This window comes from Kwoniella dejecticola, chromosome 9, assembly GCF_000512565.2.
Source record: "Kwoniella dejecticola CBS 10117 chromosome 9, complete sequence".
NCBI lineage: Eukaryota > Fungi > Basidiomycota > Tremellomycetes > Tremellales > Cryptococcaceae > Kwoniella > Kwoniella dejecticola.
Window position 1 is genome coordinate 770,469 of NC_089309.1, and position 19,337 is coordinate 789,805.

Below are 19,337 nucleotides of genomic sequence, written 5' to 3' on the forward strand. Positions count from 1 at the left end.
ACAGTATAGTACCTGTTATTTGGATTATCATTATTTGGCCTGAGATGTATGCATTGCATTGTAGTTTGATGCAATGCAATATGATGCATATTATAATGACGAATCGTGATACAAAATCTTCGCACAGACAGATTGGAGACAAAATCACCTCCGTTGCTTCTTTCCGGCATTACTGAACTTATTACTCCTCCCATTCCCATTCACTTTCCCTTGGTGCTTTCCCTTCTTTTGTGGGATTCCAGCTTGGTAAGAATCATCATCCCTATCTCTATCATCATCTAATCCTCTCTTACCGTGACCTTGACCGTTATCTCTTCCCCTCTTTCCTCCGGCTCCTCCCGTCCCACTTTCTCTCATCTCCAACGCCGCCTCTCGATTCGCCTTGTTCACCGTATCGTTCAGCACATTGACCGCTTCTTTATCCACATCGAACGAAACCATCTTTTTCCCAATATGACTCTCTATCCTCTGCAGGATCTCCACGTCGTATTGCGTGACTAAGGTGATGGATTTTCCGGAACGACCGGCACGGGCAGTACGGCCGACTCGGTGCACGTAATCTTTTGAATTTGTCGGCATGTCGTAGTTCTACAAACACAGAATCCTTTCGTCAGCATTGTATTTCGCCGACACTACGAGCACTGCGACCGTCGTTCAGATAGTAGTAAAAATGAAGATGGACATGGACATGGATATGGATATGAAGATGAAAATGAAAATGCAGCATCTGCGAGAAAAAGACCAGTCGCAAGGAAGGGAAGAGTCAGAAGTGACAAACTCACGATGACTAGATCCACCAAAGGGATATCTAAACCCCTACTAGCCACATCGGTCGCTACCAGTATACTCCTTCCACCCGATTTGAACTTGTTCAGACTTGCCAATCGCATCGACTGGGACATCTGGCCGTGCAGCGGGATAGCCGGGAACCCTAGTCTCCTCAAGATGATTGATAATCGCTGAGAATCGTTCACTGTCCGGGTGAAGATGATCATTGATGAAGAGGATAACTCGTTGGTCAGGTAAATTAAGTGAGAATCTTTAGATTTCAGGGGGAGGAGTAGATAGTGTTGCAATAATGTCTCAACGGTCGAATACCTATAAATGAGCGATGATGAGCACCATCACCACATATCACAAAGATCACAAGAATGAACGGCACAGAAAAGACAGGAAAGATGGGACAGGAATGAAACCCACTTGGAGGAAACTTCCACTCGGACAGGTTTATTCAGACTCGCTCGCTGCAATTTAGCTACCTTCGTAGTCATCGTAGCTGAGAACAAATATGTGTTTCGTTCTTTAGGTATGACTTTTAGTATTTTGTCAATTATAGGCCCGAAATCCATATCTAAAAGTCGATCCGCTTCGTCCATCACCTACTCACGCAGAACGAGGATAATCGGCAAGGGTATTAGCATCATCACGGGTCTGATTCCCATTACAATAGGTTCGCGGGAGGATGCACTTACGAGGTATTTCAGGTTCTTCAACGAGAATCCTTTTGTGTTTTCCAGATGATCCATCAGACGACCTGGTGTAGCGACGATGACGTGTGGCCGTTTGGAGAGAGCGATAGATTGAGACATCATATCCATTCCTCCTACTATCGTGGCGGCTCGCACGCCAATGCCGGATCCGAGGGAGGTGACTTGTTGAGAGATCTGGTATGCCAGTTCACTGGGCAGTCATTGAACGTCAGCACACTTCCATGCAGAAAGCCAGGGTCGCTCTTGATGAGACAAGAGAGGTGCACAGGAGGCAGAAACGAAATAAACCCAGAATCAAAAAGACAAAAGTGAGAGGCAAAATGATAGCAAGAAGAACAGGGAAGCTGGAGAGGACGCCGAATGAACAGGGTCAAGGGATGTGAAGACAGACGCAGAGTACACTTGACATACCGGGTAGGAGCCATGACTAGCGCAAAGAACGGTTGAGGGTTCTCCCATAGACTCTGCAATATCGGTAGTGTAAACGCAGCGGTTTTACCGGAACCCGTCTGTGCTAAACCGATAATATCCTTTCCCTCCAATGCTGGTGGGATAGATTCAATCTGAATATCAGTGGGTTTCTTGAATCCGAGCGATTTACATGCTTGACATAATTCCTTCGATATTCCGAGATCTTCGAATGTCTTGTTGCTTGTTGAGGGCTCAGGAGCCGATGGGTTGAAGGGAGAAGCGGAACGAGATCTTGATGATTCTCCTGAGCCTGAGGGCGCTGGTGAACCAGAGGCCGAGCGGGAAGAAGAAGCTTCCGATGACATGGTGATCGTTTCTTCTCACGACGAATTTGGCATATGTCGATGATGAATGATGCTGCCTGCTCTGATGAATGATGAGATGTACGATGGGTAGACAGTATGATAAATGCATGGATGGACGATACAAAAGTCAAAAACAAAAAAGTTAATAGTGGCTGCCCTCCACCCTGTTGCTGTTGATGTCGACCACGTGGACATGTAGCTCGATGAAATAACTTTGAGTGAATTTATGTGATTTCATCCCGTCAAGGCTTTATTTACGTTGTTGTTGTTAGTCGCGCCTGCTTTCGTGGTTGGGTTGAATGACAGGATAGCACACACTCGGAGGAAGGCTGAACATGATCCATGACAACATAGAGCATTTAGTACAAATCACATTTAACTCTTCACCATTGACCATACATTATCACTCATCAACTCACGACCGCTCCAATAGATCATCTCCTCATACAAGCCTCAAGCAGACTGTTCGAAAAATCACTCGACACACATGCATCGACAATAACACTTTCGACGAAGCGGTAAACAAACCTCAACCCTCGATTGATCACTTCTGCCTGTGACTTTGGTAGACAGCCAGCTGGCCCCTCCCAACATGGCCGCTCCTCGACGACCTACTACCTCAGGCCAAGGGTCGAGCTATGCAGATGTCTCTGAACTTGACAAGTATAAGTTGATATCGAATATCGGTAAAGGTAGTTTTGGGGTTATTAGTAAAGTGCAAAGGGTCACGGATGGAAAGGTGAGTCAACGTTTCATCGATTCACTTCCACTGTCGACATATACATCATCATGAGCTTGGTCTTCCAATTGTCATCCGACTTTTGATATTCATTCATGCAAGAAATCTACTTGAGCGATCCAGCTGACCTGTGATCTCATGCAGGAATTCGCCTTGAAACAATTGGATTACTCGAAGATGACGGAGAAGGACCGGAAACAGATCTTGGCGGAAGTGTAAGTATCTATCAGCCCCTCGCCATGGCCCTTCCTTGGTTTAGAAAGATATGCTCACAACATTGATTTCTGGACATCGCACATAGAGCAATCTTGGATGCACTGAAGCATCGCAATATCGTTCAGCTCATACAGAAAATCAAAGATCCAAAGAATGAAAGGATATACATCGTCATGGAGGTGAGCTATCTCATGCCCTTCGCTCTAAGGAGCCATCGGAAGCTCAAAATCACCAAATATTGGCAGTACTGTACCTCAGGTGACTTAGGTACTCTGATACGCAAAGCGCAACGGTCAAATCAACCAATACACGAAGACAAAATATGGAATATCTTCTTGCAAATCACACTAGCATTACACCATTGTCATTGGCCAGCTGAACGCCCTTCGAAACTTGGAGTAGCAAGGCTAAGTCAAGGTGCTCAACAGTCCTCTGATGGAGGAATAGCCAGGTATCAGGTCTTACATAGAGACCTGAAACCTGAAAACGGTATGTGTGAACGTCGCCTTGTGTAGCAAATCCTTTTGAGCTGACGAGATGCATAGTGTTTTTATCTGATGACTTCGTCAAGCTGGGGGATTTTGGACTGAGTAAGGATATGGGCACCGCATCGTTCACCTCAACATACGTAGGAGTGAGTTGCAGCTTTGGACCGCGAAAACGGCCTGATAAGCTGACATGCGATCTCGGACTAGACACCACTATATATGCCTCCTGAGATATTGGCGGAGAACAGGTACGACACGAAATCGGATATCTGGAGTTTAGGTTGTCTAGTTTACGAGATGTGTGCTCTACAGTGAGCCGGATCCGTGTTCGTGATGATGTGCAATGGCGGCTGGCTGATTTTCTTGAATCTTCAGCTCACCGTTCTCACAAGCTCAAACGCAGCCCGAGTTGATATCGATGGTCAAATCCGGCAAACTTCCCTCATTGCCCGCTCAATACTCGCCAGCGCTGAAAAGTGTCGTCAAAGCTATGCTGACTCTTAACGTAAGTCACCTCTATCATCCGGATCTGGGACTAGAGAAGCTGACTAGCGCGGAACAGCCCGTCAAAAGACCGTCGACTAAAGATCTGCTGGAAATGGACGAGATGAAATTACATAGAAAGCTATTCACCGTACAGAACCAGTAAGCTGAAAGCGCTCAGCCCCCGAGGAATCATAGCTGATTCTTGTCGATGACAGAACTTCGCTCCTTCTGTCGAAGCGTGATGAGCTCAAAGCGTATGAAGAACAATTGCGGGCAAAAGCCCTAGCATTGGAAGAGAGGGAAAAGGCGATCACAGCTAGAGAAGCGGAGGTTGCAGCTAGAGAGGCTCTCTGCGAAAGCAAGGATGAGGAGACAAAAGAGACTCAAAGACGGCTGAATCAAGCTGCTGAGAGTTTGAGAGGACAATGGGAGCGATTGCGCGAGGAGAAAGAGCAAGTCACAGCTGGTCTCGGCGCCCAGGAAGTTTTGGCGAATGGACCTCGTGATTTGGTTTTCTTCTATCGGGATCTCACCAAAAGCTTATACCCCTGTACAGGTCCCGCTAAGTCATCGGCTCCGCCATTGTCGAGACCTGGCTTGGAGGAGAGAAGGTGAGTTTATGGATGTTTGAATGCAGAATTTGGCTGACTCGATGTCACAACAGCAATACGTTACCTCTCCCAGCTTCATCTCGTTTCTCCCGTCTGGCGCATCCTGCCTACAGCGAAACACCATCAAAAATTCCCCTGGCGGCTATCTCTTCCCCATCGCCCTTGGACCGATTCGCTCATCTGGGTATCCAAGCTCAGCCCAAAGCAGTGACACCCTTACGTCGGAATGCTACCAAGTCTCTGGGTAACATAGCTGCAGCTGCCAAGCTGGATGCAGAGCGAGATGCCCTGGCAGCTCAAGCTAGCGCTGCGGCACCTGCAAACGGCCCGAACGGCCTGGCTTTGGGTATGGGCGAAGCTACTCCGGCTAAACAGATCTACAGACCTTTCGGCGGTATTCATTCTAGACAACGAAGTAGTATAGGCTCGCCTGACGACCTGAAGAATTACTGCGAAGATATCAGTATGGCAATTGCGACTCCCACGTCAGTGGCTAGCCCGTGGTTGAGACCTAGACGAAGCTCGATCGTACCCACGTCCTCTCAAAGTCAACAAGCTTCGTCGTCTTCGTCGGCATCGTCCGCTTGCGAAAACGCTTTACCGCCCACTATGATCCCTGCGCCAGTACCAGTGGCCGCCCCCGCGCCTTCAAGCTTCACATTCACGTATAAGGAAAGTGCTACACCGGCCAAATGGAATATCGAAGATCCTGATGCTCCTTCTCCATTCATCAAAAGACCATCGTCGACCGGCACAAGCGGTGGAACGGGTCCTAATATGGGAACGGGAGGATCTTTTACGGAAAGACAAGTTTTAGGATCTATCAATCCTCAACCCTCACAACCAGCCACGTCGATATATCCCAGTCTTTCCAGAACAGATTCCTTGGTATCCAAAAAGCCCTCAAGCATAACAACCGGCCACGGCCCAACGACGACCTCGCTGCCAAGGAGTAAAAGCGGGAACCTGAATCTGCATCAACATGTTTTAAGGCATAATGCGATCGTAGCTGGACGCACGAGTGGTGAGGGAGCACCAGGTACCACTGGAGGTAAAATGAGGAGGATAGGAGGCGGGTCATAGAGTTAGTCTATGATATACGTTTAAACTTCATGACCTCCGCGTCGCTGGAATTGGCCTCGACTGACTCGTATTTGGCACACTTGGTAGTCTGTGATCTGTTTGTATGTTGGTATCGGATTCCGATTAGCATGTATATATACGCACATATCCATATAATATAGTATCTTGTGATAGTATCAGATCATGCAGCTTGATCAGACTGGCTGAGCGCCATTTCGCCTTTCGCGCCGCGACCATTGTGCTGTCCTCGCTGAGCTGACATGGATGTCGTTGTGCGCCTTGATGTGAGAACATCTGTTGATCAGTTCGTAATGATTCATTCCATATCTTATATCCTACCGAATGAAAAAAAGCATGTAAAGGGCCAACTCCAAAACAAACATTAACTAACATCAACACACAAACATTATATCGAACATCTGAGCACTACTAATCACCAAGCTGCGAACGAGCTATCCAACTTCATTCAAGAGCCGAGAAAGAATTATTGATACCGAGGACTGTATATACTATACTCCAGGAATAACCACAAATGCCTAAATGACGATACCGATAGCTAAAACAGATTCTAAACCACTCCGTGTCAATCCAGATCACCCTTTCGACCTCTTACCGAGACATCGACTTATCGTACTTATAATTAGTCAAGCAGTCTGTTTCTCCTCGTCATGAGCCACAGCCTCTTTAGAATGGTTGATCCTGTGTCTGAGAGTCATGTCGAACGCGTTGACGTCGGTAGTGGCGAATTTCCTTGCGGAGATCTTTCGTTCGAACAATATATCGAGCTGAACGACAGAATGTATAATCAGCTTGGAATAATCTCGCAGGATAAGACGAAGGGGTAATCCGAGATAGTGAACATAGAAAACCGTACATCGAACATGAAGAATGAGAATGAATTCCAGAACTCACCTCTGCGAACGTTCGACCGGCAGGTTCGGGAACTCTGAAATAGGCGTAGACGAGACAAAGGAGACATGAGCCACCCCAGAAGAATCCTGCGTAGTTCTGTATATGTATACCAACGAAATTCATTGATTAGCAATGCGATTACTTCCGAACCAATCTACTCTCATGATGTTCTGAGAGGAGAAAGGGAAAATTACTCACGCCCCAGTTCCAAGCTGTTGGGTTGATCATATAAGGAGTCAAGACGTTGTTGATGATTGCTACTACGTTGTAGGCTGCTCTTCCCAAGGCGACGGTCTTGATTGCTAATCTTCTTGAAGAGATTTCACCGACCAACGAGTATGCGATTGTACTGCAGCAATGATCACATATTAGTTCGATATGCAATATGCAATCTGTCCGAAGGGTATTGGGTGACTCACCCAACGGATAATTGGTAGTTCACTGCCCAGACCAACATCATCGTCCCAGTCGCCAAACTCGCTGCATGTCGATGACTGTCCGGCACCAACCCGATAAAGCCCATCACGAACAACGAGATACTCAATCCGACCAAACCACAAAGCAATAATCTCCTTCGACCTATTCCGAGAGACATCAGGAACCACGCTACGAAGGTTCCGGCCATATTGATACCGTATTGACCCATAGCGAAATCGTACGCTATCGTACCGTCCAATCCGGCCTGCTTGAAGAAGTAGGTCGAGTAATTACTGAAGGTATTTCCACTCAGGTTCTGAATCGCCCAGATCGCACAGACAATCTCGGTTCTTCGGAGATCGATACCCTTGAAACAATCGAGATAGGATGATCCAGCAGTGATATCTTTCTCCAATTCGGTTGTATGTCGGATCATGTCGATGGTTTCGTCGACGTCGAAATCGGGGTTTCGCCCAGCAGAGGTGAGTCGAGTGAGAGATCGTTTAGCGTCTTCGATCCGGCCTCGTCTGACTAGCCACCAAGGTGATTCAGGAGCGAAGATGACACCGATCAAAATGATAGGCGGCCATACCCACTGACAGACAAGTCAAATCAACCCTCATCAGCTGGACAGATTCATGAGCACCAGAGTGAGAGAGTCCGCAAGTCAACCCACCTGAACTCCATAAGGAATTCTGTAGGCCCATTGATCGGTTCTGTCGAACATAGATCGGATAACACCGATACCGATCAACTGGCCCCAACCCCAGCAGAAATTGGCATAACAGGTCAAGTATCCTCTGAGAGGAATTGGGCAGACCTCGGAGGCGTAGTTGATAGCGACTTAACAACGCTTACAACATCAACACCTTGACCATATTATGGTATAACAAGTGCAAAATGACACGGAACTCACTAGATTGGAAGACACCCCAGGGAACACCAGCCAAGATTTCAGCCGCAAGCAGAGTCTGGATGTTAGGTGCGCAGAAGAAGATAGTGATCACTCCCATGAGCCAGACCAGGCAAACCATCAAGACAGGTCGGTATCCATATCTTTCGGTGCAGAAACCATTCACTGGGAACGAATAGACCATGTCAGTACTATTAAGCATGGCAGATTCTGATGTGCGATGAAATGGATGGCCTACAGATAAGACCCAAGATCTGACCGCATTGAGCACCGTTCGATAAACCGGATTGCCATCTTGCCGGGACTTCATACGCTCCGTCCGCACCAAGGACACCGTATTTCCTGTTAAAAGGCTCGAACGCGTCTATAAAGCAAAACAAGCATAAGATGCTCAGCTTAAACCCTTTCTGATCTGCTCATGGATAACGAGTCGAAAAAAATACAAATGCAGAAGGGCGACTTACAGAAATTACCGACCAACGAGACATCGTATCCCTCCATAGCGCAACAGGAGGAGATAAGGATAGACCACCCGATGGCTTTGGGGTACAGCCTGATACCTTCCATCAGGGTCATCTTGTGTTCTTTCGCTGTCATACGCATACCACAAGGATTAGCATGACTGATCACTCGAAATGCAATTCAATATCGCGTCTTACCCGTAGCAGCAGCCGCGTTGGCGAACATATTATCGACATGTTTCTCGTCGACCGAGGGAGCATTCAGATCTTCTGATCTTCTTGTAGCGGGCTCTAGGCCTTCGGGATACTGGGTCTGCGTACCCATGCCCGCCTGCTTGGGTATCTCATTAGACATCTTGAAGAAGTTTCGATCGATTGCCCAGTAGAATTGGTTATTTGACGCGTAACTGATGATTTAGGACAACAGATGGATGACAAGAGTCAATGTGTGACTTGAAAGTCTACAGATCAATGGAAAGCAATGTGGGGCAAATCTGATTCGTATGATTCGTCAAGCCCAAAGACGGGGACTCCTAAGCTCCTTATATATAAATGCGGGAGAGTACGTCTCTGACAAATCGAGTGAAGATTCCGATCGGACCGAAGTAAACGACTGACCAAGCTAAAGGGAGTATTTGTCAGCTGACTATCCGCAAGCAATCACGAGAGAATCGTTCCTTGGACTTACCGATCGGCTATCAAAGGTGTTGCTGAGGAAGTATGAATGTATGGATGGATGTACGAATTCAAGGATGTTATAGAGAAGGATGAAGCAAAGACGATTGTGTTTTGTAGACATTCGTGAATGCGTGTCCAGGCTAAATTTCTTCCCCAAAAAGGAAATGCATATCGTTTTTTTCTCGTTCAATCCAATTACCCTGAGCTCACCCAGCTATCTAAATATGATTGGCTCGACAAAATAACATATATTCACTGCTATTCCGTACGTTCTCATCGACGAAATCTGCTTTTGGACCATCATAAAACGCTTGGACGCTGCCAAAGAACCAAATAACCCATAAAGGACAGATAAGATATCAGAAACCACCGAAACAACCAAGGTCTTACCATGATTCCTTGGACTTTGAGAGGGAAATACCAAGTCAGTCCCGGTCGGAGGTCCGATCGGACCCCTCATTTCCCGCTTTTCTGGGGGTTTATGCCTGTTTGTGGCACTTTTGGATCGCTTTCGTTTCAGGGCCAACATTCCGACATCGGAGCCGCGACTCGCTTGGAAGCATTTTTCGATGAGAAACATCCATTTCATGAGAATTGCATGCCCCGAGCAACTCCTATATCCCGCATTGCACCTTTGCGGCAATGGCAGGCTGACCCACAGACTCCCGCGAGTCGTAGGCTATAAAGCCGGCACGGAGGGGTGTGTCACACTGGGGCCAATCGTGAGGCTCCGCATCTCTGCCCGAAGGAGCCTAACAGAACCGCTACGGACGTGCGCCATGTTATCCTTGCGGCATTGACGAGTGCTTATTCGGCTAGACAGATAGTTGGTACCCGTTGCATTCATCATCCGGTCCGACATCCGCGTTGACCACATCATCGCATCACTGAGGCAGTACTCTACTACAAACGGTCCACGACTTTTTCTCTTCCTTCTTACGGGATTTCTTCTTACGGGATTTAGATCAATTCACCTTGCTCGGATCTTCGACCATACGCGGTAGGAAGGGCAGGTTTATTGTCGAGGATCTTTTCAATCTCCTCTAATACGCCAGGAGTGAGTTTGGGGTAGATGTCAAGCGCTTTAACATTCTCCTTGATCTGGTCCGGCTGTGGAAAGGTGAGGGTGAAGGTCAGTCAAATTGCGTGACAAATCGGATCAAAACCGAATGGCTGGCGGAAGACTTACTTTGGTAGCACCAAGCTATATTCGCAGAAGACATATAGTCATTAGCGCCAAAGGAGACTCGTGAAGGGATACCAAAGAGGTGTGCGACTCACGATACATGTGGATACACCTTTGTGCTTCAATGTCCATGCCAAAGCCAAGCTAGTCATACTACCACCCAATCGCTCAGCAACGGCAGTAAGCTTCTTGACCTTCTCGATCTTGGCTTTTCCTTCGGGCGAAGTAAGGTGCTTGACGTTATCGTCCATTGCTCCGTTCAAGTTGGAGTGGTATCTCGATCCTTCGGGGATACCATTGTTGTACTTTCCAGTCAACAAACCGGAATCAAGGGGAGACCAGATGGTGCTAATTTCAGAAAACCCCTCAAGTTAGCTTGCATGTTCGAGATCCCCGGCCAATGCTGAGTTAGATATTCACCTTCCGTAGTTCTCGTATCTCCACAATGGCTCGTACTCCTGCTCGAATCTTTCTCGGTGGAACATGGAGTAATGAGGTTGCTCAGCAGCTGGACCGACCATGTTGAGCCTTCTAGCGATTTCGTGGGCTTGTTGAATTTGCACTAAAAACAATGCCATCAGCTCCATTGCTCTTCACTGTTGGATATCAACGGGGATACTTACTGGCTGACCACTCGGAAGTACCCCAGTAGAAGGCCTTTCCGGCTGTGCGGTGAGAACGTTAGCATCATTACAATTTTCATCGGTAAGACTCAGCGAACGACGTACTGTCAATCACGTGGTTGAAGGCTCGGACAGTCTGCAAGCAGTCCCATCAGCTGGATCTTCACCAAGTGATGCTATCGATACTCACCTCTTCCATTGGAGTGGTGACATCAGGTCGGTGAGCGAATACAATGTCGACTGTAAGCCAAAGTCAGCATTGAAGCTTTGTTTTCGAGTAAGCTTTGCTCACCGTAATCGAGCTGAAGTCGCTCGAGAGAGTCGTTGAGACCTTCAACGATGTGCTTTCTAATCAACGGTGAGACGGAACAGGTTAGCTCACAGAAATCAATATATACGGTGGGGAGAACAACTCACCTGCTCAAACCTCTAGTGTTGTGTCTCTCCTTTGCGCCCTGTAAAAATATCAGGCAAACTAGTCTCAGTATGGATGTTGGGTGACGTATGCGAAAAGTGTAAACGCAACTTGAACTCACGATACCGAAGAAGATCTTGGTGGTGACGATGATATCGCTTCTCTTCCAGCCGAGCTCCTTAATCACTCGACCCATTTGGAGTTCAGATTCACCTCCCGCATACGCTTCGGCATTCTATTTAAACCAAACCAGATCTGAATCAGCTTTGACCGAATCGCCATGTTGTGCTCAAAGCTTTCGCTTAAGATGAAGCAATCACTCACATCGAACATGTTGATACCGGCATCGAAGGCGGTCTGCATCAATTCCTTGACGATATCACCTTTTTGCTCGTATCCGACGCTGTGTATGACTATCGGTCAGTGATGTTGCCTAAGGGACGCAGAGCGGATCATGTCTGAAAAAACGACTCACGTCAACCATCCTCCGTAGGAGAAGACTGGTACTCGCTATCGCGTTTCTCCAGATCAGCAACAAATTTCAAACACTACGAATCATCTGCTCAATGGATTGAAGCTTACGAGACCGGTAGCACCGAGGTTTCGGTACTGACAAATAGCAAAGTGTTCACCGATCAGCTATGTTGTGACCCTGTGATGCTCGATGTGCCTGGCTCAAATGCAACGGAACTCACGAGCATGTTTTTGGGTTCGAAAGCTTGACCTGGCATCGTATTAAGATTTCTTCTGGTTTGGCTGATTGATAGACTATTCAATGTTTTGAGGCGACTGATAAACATATACCGATTTATTGGAAACGCGAAAGGGGGTAAAGTTAAGAGGATCGACAGGAAGCTAGTGCAGATGATATATATTTATATCTATTTTTGCACGATTGCGGATCTTTATTTTCTTGTCCAGATCTTTCTTTCTACCGTCGAAGCAATGATGATAACATGTGATCAGTGGGCGCCTCCCCTCGACAGTCCTCAAATAAACTGGGCAGTCTCATCCAATGATAGCGCGGTGACAGTATTAGTGACGCTCGATTCCAGGGCTCAAACCAGCTGATAAAAGTGAATCATGACACATTTCTGTCTGGCGGTATGGCGAAAGTGGAGGTTGGGTGGAGGTCTGGCGGTTTAATTATAGTCAAATCCCGGCCATCTCCGGGCCGACTGCACGCTGCACGCTCGCACGCACGGTGCCATTATCTTTCCTGCTTCGATTTGCTTTCCTTGTGGTACCCGCGAACAACTTCAAGTACCTATACCTACCCGACTCTCAGCCTGTCACGTTGGTGAGTCATGCCGAGAGGAAGTACTCGTACATTTATACTATGCATTCGTCAGGATCAATCTTACCGAGAGATAATCAAGCCGTCAGATAGATGGATGATATTTGCCGAAACGCCACGAGGATTACCTGACTCAGCAATTGTACGCGTACGGATTTTACGCGGCGGCAATGAGAATGAGAAGGAGAAGCGAACTAGCGCCAGCAATAGATAACTTAAGTTCTCCGCGGGGCAGAGCGCTTTATGATCACGATGCAATGCTTATTGATGATGCTTGTTGTGATCTTCAAGAAATATATGGAAACGCAGATAGGAGGCATATCGAAATGAGGTAACAAGCTTGCAACAGGTATATTAGTGAGCTGTTGGTTTGTTGGTGATGGTAGGGAGGTATGTGCTTCATTTGAGCTGTAGTGAAGTGAGGCATGAAGCATACAATCCCGTCGTGTGTTCATGATGCAGACTGCATTGCATGTTCATTATTCGTACATCCTACAAGACTCATAATGACGTTCATCGTTTCGCTTCGCAATAAAGATCTAAAGATCCTCAATATCCAACATCCAATAAATAATAAGCAGAACAATGCGAAGCCAATTCAAGGACTATGTATGGAGAACGCCAAGAAGCAAGAAAGGCAAGAAGAAGAAGCCGGAGGAAAAAGAGAAATCCGCAAGATATTTCAGTCCGATTCAAGTTTAATCCAATCCAATTTCAAAAGATGATACACTACACGATATTGATACAAAGTCATCTATATCCGAAATCATGGCCACAATCATAGAAAGGAAAAGAAAAAGGAACAGAAAGAGAGAAGATTCCGGAAAAATCACCGAGCAATGAGATTAACATGACTTGCTCCTACTTCCATGCATTCTCCAATCATCGCCTCGATATCCGCGTCGCACTTGATTGTGATTTCATCTTGGTCCGCATCTATCCATTTGATCTGTAACGTGTCGCCTATGTTTCTCGAGGAAGAGCATAATCGGATCTTCTTCTGGACTTTCTGATACAGAGTCGGGAAATTTATATCTTGGGGAACACCAATCAGAAATTGGTCCTGTCAAGACGGCCCACAGATTAGCTATTGGCCTGATATCCCAATACGTATAAACCCATCGATGACGGCCTGGGATCATGCATGAACAGAAATCAAGGAGAGACTCAAGACTCACCTCGCCACAACGTAATTTGATGAGAACGCTCGATCCGGCCGCGCCGACAACATCCGAGCTATTTTGCCTTGATACAGGGGTTGCGCCTCGCGTATGCGGATGATCACCAGGCACACTACCATACGGCGTAGCAGGCGATTGTTGATCTGAAGTAGTTTCCGACGTTTCAGTCGAATGACTCTCTCCACTGGATCTCTTCCCGCCTGCCGACATTCTCTTCGTAAAGTATGCGGTGCCGCCTACTAATGTGCTCGAACTGGACATGGATAATTGCGGATCCATGTTGGCGCCGCTCCACTGTTGTTGATGTTGTACAGCAGCGTAGGGATGGGGTATCTGTTGTGTGGGAACCGGAACAGGCGGTAATGGATCCATCTTCGGTTGTTGGTACACATTCGGCGAGGAGGCGCTCCTATTACGAAGCTGTGGTGGGTACGGTACTGAAGGTTGAACCCCGTGGGAAGGAGCTCGTGTCATTCCTCGTGCCGGACCGAACCTGTTAAACGCTTCTCTTTGTTCCGTCGGCGAATCTTCTTCGGTCTCATCAGCACGCGAGAGTATCCTACTTCCAGCTCCAGATATCGTCCGCGACATCGAAGGATGACCGATTGACCTAGCACTGTTGATCCCATTACCGAAGCTTGCTTCGCTTGCCGTCGATAGCGTAGACATAGCAGACGTGAGTCGAGGTAAAGGTGGTGGCATCGGTTGTTGTTGATTTCTCCATTGGGTCATCGACGGCCCAAATTGATCTTCGGTCAAAGCTCGAGCGCGGAATTCAGCTTGCATTGCGGCCGGCATAGACTGTTGAGACTGTACCCTTCGTCCAGTAGTAGGATGTACACTCGTGTAAGGGGAAGTCTGCCCTGGTCCATGACCGTGGTTGGATATACTTGGGGTAGTCCGACCGCTGATCAATCCGTCTTCATCGTCCTCTTCCGCGCCTCCGAATTGACTACCCTGTCCCGGTAAGGGCGGAGGGAACGCAAATGGCGGCTTCTCTGCGCTGGGTGTCGGCGGTGCGAACGAAGAATGTTGATAAGCCTTCTCCGAATCAGAGTATCGTCCACTGCTCATCGCCGAACGACTGTTTCGGTTGGCTTCCTGCTTCTTCCTCTCGGCAGTAGCAAGCTCCATCACCTTGTCGGCCCATTTCTTCATCTGTTCTTCCGACCGCCCAATCATAATGAATGAGTCTTCCTGATCTTCATGCCAGCCATTCGGATGTCGATGCGGAACAGTCCAAGCGATGCACACTCGCGACACGCCGTAGGGATCGGTAGCTACATCTGATCGTCAGCCCTCAACACTTGACTATCGGAGCCGGACGACTTACGACTAGGCTCGGGCGGCAGCAAAGTAGCTCTGTTGATATTACTGACGAAGATCCTGCCTTTCAAAGCCAGCTTTCGCTTTTCCAGGGATTTGCTGATAGTCTTATCCTTTCGCAGCATACTGGAATTTTTGCTCGATTTCTTGCGTTCGGGTAAAACTTCCTTACAGCACAACATCATCTTCTCAAACAAGAAAACATGATACTCCCTCGGCTGATCTGCTTTTGTCACTGTGAAATGATCGTCGAGCCATAGATCACCGAATTTGTCCAATTCATGGCCTTTCCAGTCTTCCACTCGATCCATCAGTTCCTTGACCGTCGCTTGCTTGGCTTTGAAATCCGTCACTTCGTTTATGCTGGCTGCTATACGTTTGACTGCGGCTGATGCCTCTTCTAGTTCAGGTCGGAAGGGATAATCGTGTTTGGCCGTAGCGTGCAATATCGCCTATGGCAATTTCCACATGTCAGTCCGGTCAGACCATATCGCTCAGATGGCCAGATGCTCACATCTAGCAGCAACCCATATTTGGTGATTCGTTGGATGGGCTTGATCATGAATGCTTGCAGTTCTCTTTGGGGATCCAGACAAGGTCGCTCATCCGGAGGTAGCTCTTGCCCCCGCTGAAATTAAAGGAGATGAGTTGTCAGATTCGCTCATAGCAGAGTGAAGAAAGGAGACTTACCATGAGATTCGGCATTTGCTCGTTGACGACCGTTATCGCGTCGAGGTAATTCGCACAATAAGGTCCGTAACAATCAAATTCAGCTTCCGAGGTAATGAACGGTCTGCCCCAAACGCCTTCTGCCCAAGCTTTCGGTCCACGACCCTCTTGGATGGGTTCATATTCCGTTTCCAACTTGATCAAGAATTTTCTGTGGAAGTCTAGGATTTTGGCTAGATTCGAGAAGATCTGATGGTTCGTCTCGGTCGATACAAGGTGCTTATCGAGCATTTCCATCGAACATCGTACCAGGATCTCCAGTTCTTGGACATACGATTTCTCACTTGACACCAATTCTTCTACGGATTTGAACGCGTTGGCATCAGCAACAGATTTCGTTCGTTGCATATCTTCTCCTCCTGTCGGGCTTGATGACCCAGTGGAAGAACCTCCGTTCAGCATGGCATTGCCGACTTGGGTCAAGGAATCAAGATGTACGCCGCCGTTCATCGTCGCAGCCATATTGGCGATGGCTCCTGACCCAGTGCCTGTCCCACCTAGCGTGAAAGGTAGATCGTATGACTGTCTCTGGTTCCTCAGATGCACTGAAGACGATGCGGTGTGTGGGGTCGTGGGTGACAGAGGCGACATTGCTGATTCGGGCAGGTGATTTAGAATTTCTTCAACTGTGTGTAAGACTTTCATCAATCCGGTCGAGTCGTAAGCTTCTATCTCATCTCCATTTGATTTCCCCCATAATTCATGTAACGCCCATATCTCGCTGTGCCATCGCCCTTCTTGATGACGTTTTTTCATCGCCATGCAGAAGGATGCTATGTACCTTTGACACATCTTTGCGTTCTCCGGCCTTTTTGCCCAATTGCGCACTCCATCGGGCGAGTTGATGAATGGTGGGAAGTCGTACTCTATCGCTGGAGGTGCCGGTAGATCAGCATAGAGAGAAGAGTCAGAATCTGTGAATGAGGGAATGAGGAGGTTGTAGAGATGGCATAAAGGGGAACCTAGACGGAAAAGGTGGCACATGTGTGATACTACGTCAAGAGGCTCTGCGCTTGCTGGTTGTTCTGTTGGTATTCCGTCAGATCAGCTGTCCTGTCAGTCTTAAAATGTAGCTGTCGAACAAGCTCACCCAGAAACGCTTGGAAATCGTCCACGCATCGCAACCGCTTCCTCAATATCGAACAGGTCTGATATAATGACTTTGTTGATGACAGCGCAGCTGTTTTGAGGGCGAGTGCGTTGGTTCTGCAGACCAACACTGTCAGTTGAGGTATTCAGACGGTCCCCTCTCATCAGGGAAGCTTTTTGGCTTCATCCAGACTCACTTATTCGATGGCATCTGTATACTCTGTATATCTAATGGTGGGACACCCGACCCATTATTGCTCTGACTCACGGAGCCCACCCGCTTCCTGGAGATTGAACCTGACATCGACATCGTTGCAACAGCCATTTATCCACGGTTCTGTGATAGCGATTATGGTGATATCGATGCTGATGCGGCAGTTGGCCTGGTTTGATGGCCCTGCTTGAAGGGTTTGTCACGATCAATAGTGGCGTTAAGTGATGATGGTAATGGGTATAATCGATGATGGCGGTATGGTGAACAAGGTGGAAATGGGATGAAAGGGGATTTGAATGATGAATGTGGTCTGTCGTCTGGGAAACCGAGTCCAAGTCCGAGCACGAGTGCGTAGTATTGTGATTATGGCAGGTGGGAAAGCAAGGACACACAAAGGAGGTCTGATTTGATTGGATTGACTTGAATGACTTGACCTGACGTTGTTGGGCCAAGGCTGATGTTCAAGATTGCTAGAAAGATAGATTGTCTCGTGACAAGACAGACTCTCTCCGTTTCTGCCGTTCCCGATAAGAGTCCTTCTCGGGATGTCTAGAACGTCCGTCCGTCCGTCCGATCCTATCCTTTCTATTGTTGTCTAATTATTATGCCTTTATTGAAGGGGCTCGCTTTGAAAAATGATCTTCCGATTGAGGATATTTCAGAGCGATCGAATCGAAAGATGACGAGTCGACGTGTCGGTGGTGACTGGAGGTAAAGGATACATATATTGCCCTTGCTACCCAAGTAATTATCGTAATGACTGGCTGGCAGTATAATCTCGCAAGAGCTGTCGTTGAGTGATATTCCACTATGCTCACTAGGCGTACAGCGTAGCGTAGCGTAGCGTAGCGTACAGTGCAGTACAGTGAAGACAAGCCGCACTGACGTTTTCGTTTTCGTTTTCGTTGTCCGTCGTCAAGCAAACGCAAGTCTAGCGCACGCTTTGACCTCTGGTCGAGAATCCTGACTTGACTGTCACTTTTGATGCAGAGGGTGAGGGATCAGAAGGGAAACGTTTGATCGGGTTGTCGGATGATCGTTCAATTTGATCGATCAGGGTGGTATGTATTGATGGCTGGTTTGTAATGTTTTGTGTGTACCCAAGTCAATTGAGTATGGTGATGGGTAATAGAGAAGGGGTTATCCCAAAGGCCAAAGTAATGAGCCCGTAAGGTCCAAATGACGAGATCCTGGATATCCTATATTCCTATGCGACTGTATCGACCGAAGATCCAAGCGTCAGAAAGGCATAAGCACAGGTGTAATGTGATACCTTCGCTCACTCGAGTACTAAGGTGCTCTGAAGCAATTCTAAAACGCTTTGCTATTCGATCAGGTCGAAAAGAAGTCGAATGGTGCCTTGTTTGTTGTTCTACTGTATGGCGTTTCAATCGAAGTTTGCCTAAATGTCTGGGTGGGACGTCTATTGATGTTGTTGTTGATTTTGATTGTTATTGACGGACTGTCCTGCAGTGTGCATAGATGGAGGGTTCTAATTCCGACTAAGACTAAGGTCGCAAGTGTGTCGTGTGTATGTGTTTGTGTGTGTATCGTACCGTTCTGTTCTGTTCTAAAGGGATTTCTAGGTATCTTCATGCACAAAGTCAAATAGTCGATAGTCGATCAAACCTATCTAATGTCGAGACAACGATGTCAATGTTGATGAAAGAGAGTGATCAATAATGTTGTATCGATTGACTTGAAGTGCAAAAGGTGAGATATCCTGTAAGATGGGAACGCGTGCTTGTTTGACCTGAACGATAATCTAAATTGGCCCTCGCGCAACTCGAAGGAAAAACAGAAAGGACAAGAAAAAGGTTATTTCTCTCTTCCTGTATTTTCACTATTCGTCGAATCAAAGACCACTCTTGCAGGATTTGGTTTGAGCAAGTTGCGAAGCTTGCTTGCTACGACGTCCAAGACGTTTCTTGTGGATTTTAAGATTGACCGGAAGCTCTTTCAGCGTTACTCATTCTACTACCGTAGCGTTCTTTCTGTTGGTACGGT

The 19,337-nt window shown here is 47.4% G+C and overlaps 5 protein-coding genes across 5 annotated transcripts; 1 reads left to right on the top strand and 4 right to left on the bottom strand.

Moving 5' to 3' along the window:
- Positions 1-144: 144 nt before the first annotated feature.
- I303_107243 (ATP-dependent rRNA helicase RRP3) lies at positions 145-2,266 on the bottom strand (the record flags this gene model as incomplete). The annotated part of the gene is made up of 5 exons (XM_018409925.1): positions 145-588; positions 783-1,098; positions 1,201-1,379; positions 1,473-1,680; positions 1,902-2,266. The coding sequence occupies 5 exons, from the start codon at positions 2,264-2,266 to the stop codon at positions 145-147; spliced, it is 1,512 nt and encodes a 503-aa protein (XP_018260928.1).
- Positions 2,267-2,858: 592 nt separating this feature from the next.
- I303_107244 (uncharacterized protein) lies at positions 2,859-5,889 on the top strand (the record flags this gene model as incomplete). Its single annotated transcript, XM_065969530.1, has 11 exons — positions 2,859-3,005; positions 3,150-3,220; positions 3,307-3,400; positions 3,467-3,710; positions 3,767-3,855; positions 3,917-4,020; positions 4,085-4,214; positions 4,272-4,354; positions 4,411-4,697; positions 4,752-4,806; positions 4,860-5,889. 11 exons carry the CDS (start codon positions 2,859-2,861, stop codon positions 5,887-5,889), a joined length of 2,334 nt encoding a protein of 777 aa, XP_065825602.1.
- Positions 5,890-6,533: 644 nt separating this feature from the next.
- On the bottom strand, positions 6,534-8,947 carry I303_107245 (uncharacterized protein; the record flags this gene model as incomplete). Its single annotated transcript, XM_018409927.1, has 9 exons — positions 6,534-6,674; positions 6,802-6,897; positions 7,000-7,150; positions 7,221-7,813; positions 7,895-8,061; positions 8,135-8,296; positions 8,370-8,495; positions 8,596-8,721; positions 8,791-8,947. 9 exons carry the CDS (start codon positions 8,945-8,947, stop codon positions 6,534-6,536), a joined length of 1,719 nt encoding a protein of 572 aa, XP_018260930.1.
- A 1,283-nt stretch (positions 8,948-10,230) lies between these two features.
- I303_107246 (uncharacterized protein) lies at positions 10,231-12,225 on the bottom strand (the record flags this gene model as incomplete). Its single annotated transcript, XM_018409928.1, has 14 exons — positions 10,231-10,380; positions 10,460-10,474; positions 10,552-10,804; positions 10,877-11,018; positions 11,080-11,121; positions 11,185-11,215; positions 11,270-11,319; positions 11,372-11,427; positions 11,497-11,534; positions 11,616-11,729; positions 11,819-11,897; positions 11,970-12,004; positions 12,077-12,103; positions 12,190-12,225. The coding sequence occupies 14 exons, from the start codon at positions 12,223-12,225 to the stop codon at positions 10,231-10,233; spliced, it is 1,068 nt and encodes a 355-aa protein (XP_018260931.1).
- A 1,395-nt stretch (positions 12,226-13,620) lies between these two features.
- I303_107247 (uncharacterized protein) lies at positions 13,621-17,426 on the bottom strand (the record flags this gene model as incomplete). The annotated part of the gene is made up of 7 exons (XM_018409929.2): positions 13,621-13,854; positions 13,970-15,252; positions 15,306-15,750; positions 15,813-15,926; positions 15,989-17,052; positions 17,118-17,233; positions 17,314-17,426. 7 exons carry the CDS (start codon positions 17,424-17,426, stop codon positions 13,621-13,623), a joined length of 3,369 nt encoding a protein of 1,122 aa, XP_018260932.2.
- Between the last annotated feature and the right edge of the window lie 1,911 nt (positions 17,427-19,337).